The following is a 10,156-nucleotide window of genomic DNA, read 5'->3' on the forward strand; positions in this document are numbered from 1 at the left end:
ATATAGTTCTTTAGAGGCGTTATGCTTCCCTTTATAATTGGCGCAGTCTTTGGATTTGTAAATTAAGATATAATAATGAAAGGAACTATAAAAACAGGGCTTACTCTGCAAGTCTTTTCCGCGATGTATGCAGCAGCCCCGTGACCTCCTTCCCGGTTTGCGTCGCGTTTTCTCTCTTTGTTTCCTTTTTATCGCCAAACCGTTGTCCTTAAACTAAATTCTTTCTGGTCCGGGGATCTTGGGTGCTCTCTGGGCGGGTTTCGGGGCGCTCTGCCGTTCAGCTGCTTGGATTTAGCGCCAGCTTCTCTCCTCCGCTTTCACTCCCCTGACGTGGGGGGGGGAGTGTTAGCCCGGAGTTCTGCTTTTTCGGCGCTGCTTTTTCTTCTTTATCCAGCCAAACCCCGCGCTTGGCTGTTTTGGGGGGGTAGTTTTAGCGCCACTGGCCCCCACGCACTCGCTTTCACGGCCTGTAGGAGTTCTTTTTTCACAGAGCTCCTCTTTGCCGACCCGATCTCCAGGGCACCCTGACCGGAAGTCTGGAGAGCCCTTTCTCAGACATTGGTGCAATTAAAATATAAATATCATGTCCATATCAAATTATCAATCAACAGACAGATAGACACAAAGACATTCATTGTATTAATGCAGAGCACCATTAAGAAGAAGAAAAAAAGAAATCAATAATAGCCATTGCCATGGATCAATATCTCTATGCCCCTTCCCCTAAAGCTCTGAAATCCTCTGCCAGATGTGTCATAAATGGGGTGAGGACACTGCCAGTCTCAACAGCACAACAGTTAAAAGTGATAAGAGGAGGGGTAGTGCTGGATTTAATAATAGTGCTTAGGAGTTATGTGAGTTGTGCAGTGTTTTCTCTCAGGGGGTACTCAAGGGTACTCAGCACCTGCTTCTTCTTTCCTCCCCAAATGTTAAAAGTGTGGCATTTACAGTAGCAACTTCATAGAGATTACTGGGGTACACACAAACACCCAAAAAAGAAAAGCACTGGTGTTGTGGAACTACTTGTATAAAATAGTTGTACACTTATCGAGTTCAACATATAAAAGAGCATAATTTTCCATTCAAATTACATGATCACATGATATTTAAGATCAAAGGGAACAAACGAGAGAGAGAGAGAGAGAGAGAGAGAGAGAGAGAGAAGGGGTTAAGTGAATGGAGGGTGAAAAGGAGGTCCAATGCACCTTCAGAAACGGTTGGAATCTCTTATCAAAACACAGTGACTTTGTTAATGCTATGTCCTCTGATCAGTTGGCTAAGCTCTAGCCCCCATCATAACTGATTGCCTTTTGGCCTCTCTGGCTCCCTTAAGGAACTGTTCTTAAAATTAAGAATAAATAGATCATTAGTATTAGACAAAATTATTCCTCTAATGCAGTAGGAACCCATCTTGGCATTTTGAAAAGCTTTGCGGTTCTTAAACTCTTAGTTGCTGACAATGTATACATACGTAGCTTCATTTGTCTGCCCATGGTTAGTCTGCTCACAGTTTCTGTATTATTTTACACCACTGTCCTTGTAGCTGATCTGTACCTGAAATACTTGCCCATCATGGAAAGCAGTACATTGGAGAAAAGAGGAGAATTTTTTTAATTCTTTCTCTTCATTATCTGATCTCTGCTGTTCAGTTCAGGCCTCAGCACAATGATGTAGCACTTAGGGAAAAAGATACAACCCAGTAACCCAGCAGTGGAGGCCAAGATGGAGAAGATCTCCACAGCCACCATGCCTTTCCCTCTTGTGCTCAAGTAAGTCGGAATAAAGGACAACCAAACACTGCAAAACGGCAGCATGCTGAATGTAATGAACTTTGCTTCATTAAAACTGTCAGGTAGCTTGCGTGCAAGGAATGCCACAATGAAGCTGGTGATGGCCAGGAGACCCATGTAGCCCAGGACACAATAAAACATGGTGACGGACCCTTCATTACATTGTACAATGATTTCTTCATTTACTGAATGCATGTCTAAATCAGGGAATGGGGGAAAGGTTGAGAGCCACATGGTGCAAAAACCCATTTGAACAAGTGAACAGCAAACAGCAATTGAATATGACACTTTCTTCCCCATCCATTTCTTCACTCTTGATCCTGGTTTTGTGGCCATGAATGCTAGAGAAACAATGGTGGTTTTGGCCAACACACAAGAAACAGCCACTGAGAAGATGATGCTGAAAGCTGGTTGTCGGAGAAGGCAGGCCAGTTTCCCAGGTTGGCCAAGGAATAACAAAGAGGAGAGGAAGCAGAGCAAGAGGGAGACGAGGAGAATGTAGGTGAGATCCCGGTTGTTGGCTTTGACTATGGGGGTATCTTTATGTTTAACGAAAGAAGCAAACACCAATATTGTGATGAAAGAAAAAGAAGCTGCAGCTGAAACTAAACCTTTGCCTAAAGGTTCTTCATAAGACAGAAAATGTATAAGTTTGGGGTTGCATTGATTTCTATTCTTGCTTGGATACCGATCTTCTGGGCATTTGAAACAGTCTCCCATATCTGAAATTTAGGTTGGGGAAATTTGAACTCAGTGACAATTCATTGAATACGGCAAATTATTTTCAGCCTGTATTACGGAAAAATGACATTACCTACCCGTTTGGTTTGAAATCTTCCCCTCTGGACATGGAACACAATCATAGCAGCAAAATTTTTCACTCTCCTTCCTTTTCCTCTGATGACCAGGGTGGCAATATTCATTGCACACAGAAAGCGGTACCACCTGTTCATATACATATTGTTTGTTTTTAGATTACTGATATTCAAAAAATACACTTATTACTTGCTGTTGTTTCCCCAAACCCCATATCACAACGATGGAGACAGCCGTGAAGCATGTTCAGACCAAATGAAATCGATCACATTTAATAAACATAGGTGCACAGTGTTTTTGTCAGTGTGGGTTTTGTTGCCCCCCCCCAATTGTTTTATGTGATATTCAAACTATCATTGCAGAACATACAAAGGACTTGAGTAGGCAATTATTTCACACACAAAAATCACTCTCACAATTATTTCTGGTTCTATTTTATTCCATCCTGGCATGACACTCAGGGCAGTTACATAGAACACAGGTGGGTACAAGATAAGGATTTGGGGGCAGTTCTGCAGAGGACTTGTTCTGAAATGAGATGAGCACCACATCCCATAATTTTTTTGATGGGACTTAGCTGTCTAGGTGTCTTTCACCTTACTTTACCTAGAGCAAAAAGTTGATTAAATCTCAATGTTCATTAAATATGTTTGGAAAAGGTAAAATAATATTAAAAACAGGAATAGTAGTATATGGAATTTAAATGCATGTAATTGTTTCTGAATGTGAAAGGAATACAGTCATACCTCATGTTACGTCTGCTGTGGGTTATGTCCTTTCGGGTTGCGCTCTGTGCCGAACCCGGATACTCTGGAACGGGTTACTTCCGGGTTCGGCACGTGCACATGTGCAGAAGCGCTAAATTGCGCTGTGTACATGCGCAGAAGTGCTAAATCAGGCTTTGCACATGCACAGAAGCACCAAAACACAACCCACATGTGCGCAGAAGCACAGACGCAGGTTGTGAATGCTGTGGGTTGCAAACGTGCATCCTGCACGGATCATGTTCACCACCCGAGCGTCCACTGTAATTGAAATCATTCAACAGCTTTATAATCTTAGTTCATAGTTGAACCATAGTTGCCAAGTTTTCCCTTTTCTCGCGAGGAAGCCTATTCAGCATAAGGGAAAATCCCTTAAAAAAAGGGATAACTTGGCAGCTATGAGTTGAACACAATGGCTTTACTAAGACAGAACGAGAATCAATACCTCATTAAAATACCTATGCCACACAATGTTATCCTCACTAATGGTGAAAATTTTCCTATCAGCAGCATAGGGATCAACACTTCCAACTTTAATTCTCTGAAAGGAATTGTTGGGGAAGGTGACCAGGTTCATGATGTCAAATCCACCACTCATTTCCCATTGATCATTAAAGGACATAGTTTCTCCAGCTGAGTTGTTAAAGGAGATGCCTTGAAGAAACTGGTGGAGCTATTTCAAAAAAAAAAAAAAAGGAATGAAATCAATCACAAAAAACAGCATGCTGAAGATTTCAGAATGCTATTCATTGCAAGTTTCAGAAATAGAAAGGAAATGTAAACCCAGGTTTTAAAAGAAAAACGGTGTAAAATCTGGGTGATTGAAATCAGCAGAGTTTGTTGAGAAGAAATTACCTGCCAAGGCTGCAAAAATTGAAGTTGGATATTGCTACCAACTTTCTTTGATCTGCGTTTGGATTTAGAGAAGTCAATTGCATGCAAAGCATGACCCAAAGCATAAACTGCATTATAGATACTGTAGCTGTGACCTGTCATGTGCATTTCAAAAAGACCTGCAGGGAGACTCTCCAGCCTCTCCTCTCCAGTACAAGCGTCATCGTCCATCGCAGGCATACCTGGATCTGGAAATAAACAATCATATGCTTGCTCCCAGAAATTTTTGAGAAAACCATCTCTTTCAGTCCTGGTAGGGTTTATATTCTGAAGGAATTCCCTGAAACCTGGAACCTCTTTTGTGTGAATAGCAAATAAAATGGCACCCTGGAACATCTGGAAATCCCATCCTCTTGCAGCACCTGTTAATATAAAATCTGTCTGTGTTGTCACAATCCACACCTTTCCAAATAATGGGTTTTCTGTATTTCCTGATTCTGGTGAACGCACAAAAGTTTTCAGCCGCAAGATTGTTAAAGATTCTCCATACATGATCATCGCACTGGCTTTATGATCTTCCCGAGATAAATCAATTGGACTTGAACTATAGAAATGATTAATGAATTCCTCCATACGAACTTCTTGTGGGATTCTTTTTGTGAACGCTGAACAGATTCCATGCCTAGAAAACAATGGCTCCAGTATTTTTAGGAATTGCTCTCCACTGTTATCATCCACAACAACAAGCCCCACCCATGTCCACCTAAAATGCTGAAGAAACCATATAATCCCCATATACTGAAGGTTTTCGTTTGGGACCATGCGGTAAAAGGGAGGAACTTCCATTGTTTTGGTCTCATCTATGGCAAATGAGCCATATGTAAGCTGTAAGAAAACATAAAGATACTGCAGAGATATGTTCAGAGTAGTCTACTTTTTTCAGGAGGCTTCTGCATAATAAAATATATTTTTCCCAAAATAATTTTTGAAGTTGGTGAGAGATAGGGTCTTTTTCTGGCTGAATTTTCTTAAGTTATTGAGATCTTATCTTATTTGCAAATACAGTCAAATTCTAAGTCACTAATTTTTTTATTCTGAAAGATAACAGAAAAATATAATATTACCATCTGCACCCATGCACTTATCCTACCTGTGGTATCTTGTGCAGACCTAAGATGTTCATCAGGTGGAAAGAAGTGTCAGAGCCCAGTCCTCCAATGATGGCTAGGAGGTTTTTCTGCGTGCCACACTTGTAGTTGGGGAGAAATGTATGTGACTTGAAAATCAAATCCAGGGTGGTGCGATAGGTCATCCTTGCATCATAATAGGTGTCAGAGATGTGGAAACCAAGTGTCACATTAGGTAGTAATTTTGGATCCTTGTTGATTTCATTTACAGCAAAGACCAAAGCCAGAACATGCTGGTAAAACTTGGTAACGACTCTGCCAATAGTATTACTCTCATTAATTCAGAAGATGAGTCTGTCATGCATGAATTCATTATGCTACAAACCTCGTAGTTCCTGTTCGTAACTGAGTTGAGTTCACTTACAGCAAAAGCCAGAATAAATACATGCTGCCAGAACTTGGTCACCACCCCAACAGTAGACACCCCCCACCAATTCTGATGATGTATTTACAATGCATGAAGCTGTTATGCTATAACCCCACTGATCTATATGAGCAATTGAAACTCTTTCTAATTCAATATCTTTTCCATTTGTTTACGATTCCCTACAGCTAAGTATCACCATTCTCGCCAGCCAAACCTTTATTTATACTTTGTTACAGGAAACAATTTGATTTGTCATCTGTAATGCATAGCCGCTTTGTGATCTCTTGAGCAAAATATATCAATATATTTAATCTCTCTTTCCAATGCACAAGAAATACTCATAGAGATGACTTCTATGAATGTTTTATTACTCATCATGCATAAATCTTTAGAGCATTGGATACTACTCCATATTTATTTTATATTTACAAAATTCCTGCAATATTAAAGATTCAAGGGGGGGGGGGATCCTTACTGTGGAATGTCGAAGAGGTTCTGAGCAGGATGTTCCTTGAACAAAACTTCATGGAAAAAGTAAATGATCTGAGAAGTAATCTCACCGATGAGGAAACTGCCTGGCTGGTACCATTCATGTGGTATAGGCAAGGGATCACCTGTGAGACATTTCATGGGACCTACTTTGGACACAATGGAAGGCAGAAGAAGCAGTAGCAATGTTTTTCCTAACATGCTTTCCTCAAATCTTACTTCTAAATATGAGCTGCCTTGCACCTATTTCATTATATCGAGCTTATAAAAAGCAAAGGGATAAAAGTGTCAAAGATGGCCCTGCCTGCCTCTTGCACTTAATCCCAGCTTCCCATGGCACAGGTATTCATTCATTTATAACCACATAGAGGCTTGCTTACAGATTGTTTCCTCCTGCCTTTTTGAAAGTCTCTGAAGCTTTGACTGCATGAGCAAATGGATAATTGGATAATTGCAGGGGGACAGTAACTGCTTTCTCAGTGTGTTTTGATACTGAGTGACCCTTCTGGTAGGAAAAGCATTGTTTATTTCTTCCATTTGTGATCAGAAGTCTTCTCTGCTTGCTGAACAGATGGGATATGGGACCTTGGTTCCAGATTTCCATGAGGAGCAGTCTCCAACAGGACAGTGAGGCGTTACGACCATTCTCTGTGGCACTTGAACTGTGGCATTCCCTCTGCACAGTAGTATGCCTGGCATCTTCGCCCAGCAGCTTCTGGTGAATGCTGGAGATGCCCCAACATACTGTTGCTAGAGAGAAGCACAACAAATGGGAAACAAACTGGGAAATGAAACAAGGGTTATGTCAGGAAAGTTCCCTTGTTCTTCTCTGTAGGCAAGTAGGAGGGACAACCGAGTACACCATTTTTTTTCTGTTGCTGCTTATGACATCAGGGGCGTAGGAAGATAGGGGCATCTCCAGCATTCACCAGAAGAGAGTGATGCAATCCTAGGGACGCCATCGCCGCTGCCCGCCCCGCCCCCAAATGTGTGCACTGCCCCTGCGCACGGCGCGCCCCGCCCCCAAATGCACACCACGTCATTGTGCACGCCCCCAAAACGCGCATCACACCCCGCCCCAAAATGTGCGCCATGTCACTGGGGGCAACGCGCCTGCTCTCCGCCCCTGGTGGCGGAGCATGAAGCTCCACCGCTGTATGGCATGATTTCCTATCCCCGCCCCCCAGTTTCTAATTCTTATTTTCCCTGCTAGCCTGTTTCTGTTTATCTCACATCATCTTATCTTAAAAGTGATTGCTTCTTTTGGACTTGGAAGTTTGCTCAAGGGTTCAAATCCAAACTCATCCATGAAGTTCACTGGGTGACCTTGAGCCAGTCATTCTCCTTTAGCCTAACCATAGATGTCTGGGAGGATAAAATGAGGAGGAGAATGTGTAACCCACCTTGAGTTCCTTGGAGAAAATGTGGGGTTAAATGCAATCAATCAGTCAATCAAGCAATCAAGCAGTGCTTTTTCCCCCTCGGGGTACGTAGGGGTATGCATACCCCTAAAAATTTTGTGTATCTAATGGGAAAAGAAACTAAATTTGTTTAACATTTTTTGTTTCGTCTCTAGCACAGTGATTCGTCAGTTCCGTTGCTGCCCCGGATGGCGGCCTCATTTCCTGTCACGGTGTTTCCTGAGTCTCGGACAGAAGTGAGTGTTTAATGTGTGAAGTAGGATTTGGAATCTAGCACAGTGATTGGTCAGTTTTGTTGTATTTGTATTTTTTTCCCTGATTTGAAGTATAAAATGGTGATTTTCTTAAGTCAAAATGAGAGTACATTTTTTTAAAAAAGCACTGCAATCAACATTGACTCTGCTTAAGCAGGGATTTTTCTTCTATAAACTCAACATGCATTTTGCAAGCTATGGCTGGAACACCAGTCATAGTCTGACCACAGTGACCCATGCATGAGTAATACCAAGATTCAATTATCACAATGCACTCTATGTGAGGCTCCCTTTGGACCTTGTCTGAAGGCTTCAACATGTGACAAAAGCTGTGGTTAGACTGTTGATGAGGGAAAGGCTATCACCAAGACATATGTTCAATGCTAAAAAGTTTGCACTAGCTGTTAATGTTTTATTAGGCTAAGTTCAAGGTTCTTTCATAAATTTACAATTTGGGTCCAGGATACCCCTTACCAATGGTAGTTGAAAGATAGAATGCTTAATGTGTTCTCCTTATTAGTTATTCCCTGCTGTTCAGTTTGGGACTTAGCACAATGTTGAATAGGATATCCCATACATTTAAGTCTCTTCTCTTATGCCTCTGAGGTCTTTGAGGGAGTCACTATTGGTGGTCCCTCAAGCCTCAGGTACAAAGCCCATGACCATCAGATTTTATTTTGTATCTTAGTGAGTTTCTTTGTTGTTCGTTTCTTAATTTAAGTGCAGACATCTGCTTCTCTGTGTAGACAAATGGATTTATGAAGAAATCTTTATTGCCTCTAACATCTTCCAACTATACTTGGTAACCACATCAGCACCTCCTTCATCCTGATAACACCTCCACAGATCTGCAGTATACTGTATACTACAGGTGATTCTCCAATACTGGTTTTTTGACAACTCCCAAGCATTTTGGAGTAATTTGATTTCATTTACATCACATCGCAAATTCCCACCTTTTTTTTTTTAAAAAAAAGCCAACAACAATCCCCTCTGTTCCTCTTTGGAAGTAGAATTTGACTGTAATGGCTTTTCTTGGCAATTTGCCATTTATATTTATTTTAGTAGCACTATGGTCACTGCTTCCAACTGGCTAAACAACATGACATCTTTCAACAAGTTCTGATTGCCACTTAAGATAAAGTCCAAGGTCATTTTCTTCCTAATCCATTCTGTGACCAACTGTTCTAGGGTATAGTCTCTTTAAGGAGAGTTGAAATTACCCATTACTACAACAGTTCCTGTTCGGAATGGTTTTTATTATTTTTATTTCTTCATCTCATGTTCTCACCAAGCATTGTTATTAGAGGCAAAATAGTACAACCCAAGTACTAAATTACTCTTGGGCTTTTGTGTCACCACTCATAATGACTTCCGGGGAGGAGTTTGCCCCTTTTTGGATTTATAGCTTGCTGGAACCAATGACCATTTTGACATACAAAGTTACATTCTCCTTCAGTACATTCATACCTGTCCTTCCTAAGCAATTTTAATAATGTTATACTAAGGTTGTTGTTGTTGTTTAGTCGTTTAGTTGTGTCCGACTCTTCGTGACCCCATGGACCATAGCACGCCAGGCACTCCTGTCTTCCACTGCCTCCCGCAGTTTGGTCAAACTCATGTTCGTAGCTTCGAGAACACTGTCCAACCATCTTGTCCTCTGTCGTCCCCTTCTCCTAGTGCCCTCAATCTTTCCCAACATCAGGGTCTTTTCCAAGGATTCTTCTCTTCTCATGAGGTGGCCAAAGTATTGGAGCCTCAGCTTCACGATTTATCCTTCCAGGGAGCACTCAGGGCTGATTTCCTTAAGAATGGATAGGTTTTATCTTCTTGCAGTCCATGGGACTCTCAAGTGTCTCCTCCAGCACCATAATTCAAAAGCATCAATTCTTCAGCGATCAGCCTTCTTCATGGTCCAGCTCTCACTTCCATACATCACTACTGGGAAAACCATAGCTTTAACTATACGGACCTTTGTAGGCAAGGTAATGTCTCTGCTTTTTAAGATGCTGTCTAGGTTTGTCATTGCTTTTCTCCCAAGAAGCAGGCGTCTTTTAATTTCGTGACTGCTGTCACCATCTGCAGTGATCAAGGAGCCCAAGAAGGTGAAATCTCTCACTGCCTCCATTTCTTCCCCTTCTATTTGCCAGGAGGTGATGGGACTAGTGGCCATGATCTTGGTTTTTTTGATGTTGAGCTTCAGACCATATTTTGCGCTCTCCTCTTTCACCCTC

The 10,156-nt window shown here is 41.6% G+C and overlaps 1 protein-coding gene across 1 annotated transcript; it reads right to left on the reverse strand.

The window, feature by feature from the left end:
- Nucleotides 1–1,610: 1,610 nt before the first annotated feature.
- Nucleotides 1,611–2,729, reverse strand: LOC118095673 (vomeronasal type-2 receptor 26-like). The gene is made up of 2 exons (XM_035136912.1): nt 2,609–2,729; nt 1,611–2,512 (listed from the first exon to the last, which is right to left on the reverse strand). Exon 2 carries the CDS (start codon nt 2,508–2,510, stop codon nt 1,611–1,613), a length of 900 nt encoding a protein of 299 aa, XP_034992803.1. The 5' UTR covers nt 2,511–2,512; nt 2,609–2,729.
- Between the last annotated feature and the right edge of the window lie 7,427 nt (nt 2,730–10,156).

The sequence above is a fragment of the Zootoca vivipara genome, chromosome 13 (genome assembly GCF_963506605.1).
Source record: "Zootoca vivipara chromosome 13, rZooViv1.1, whole genome shotgun sequence".
NCBI lineage: Eukaryota > Metazoa > Chordata > Lepidosauria > Squamata > Lacertidae > Zootoca > Zootoca vivipara.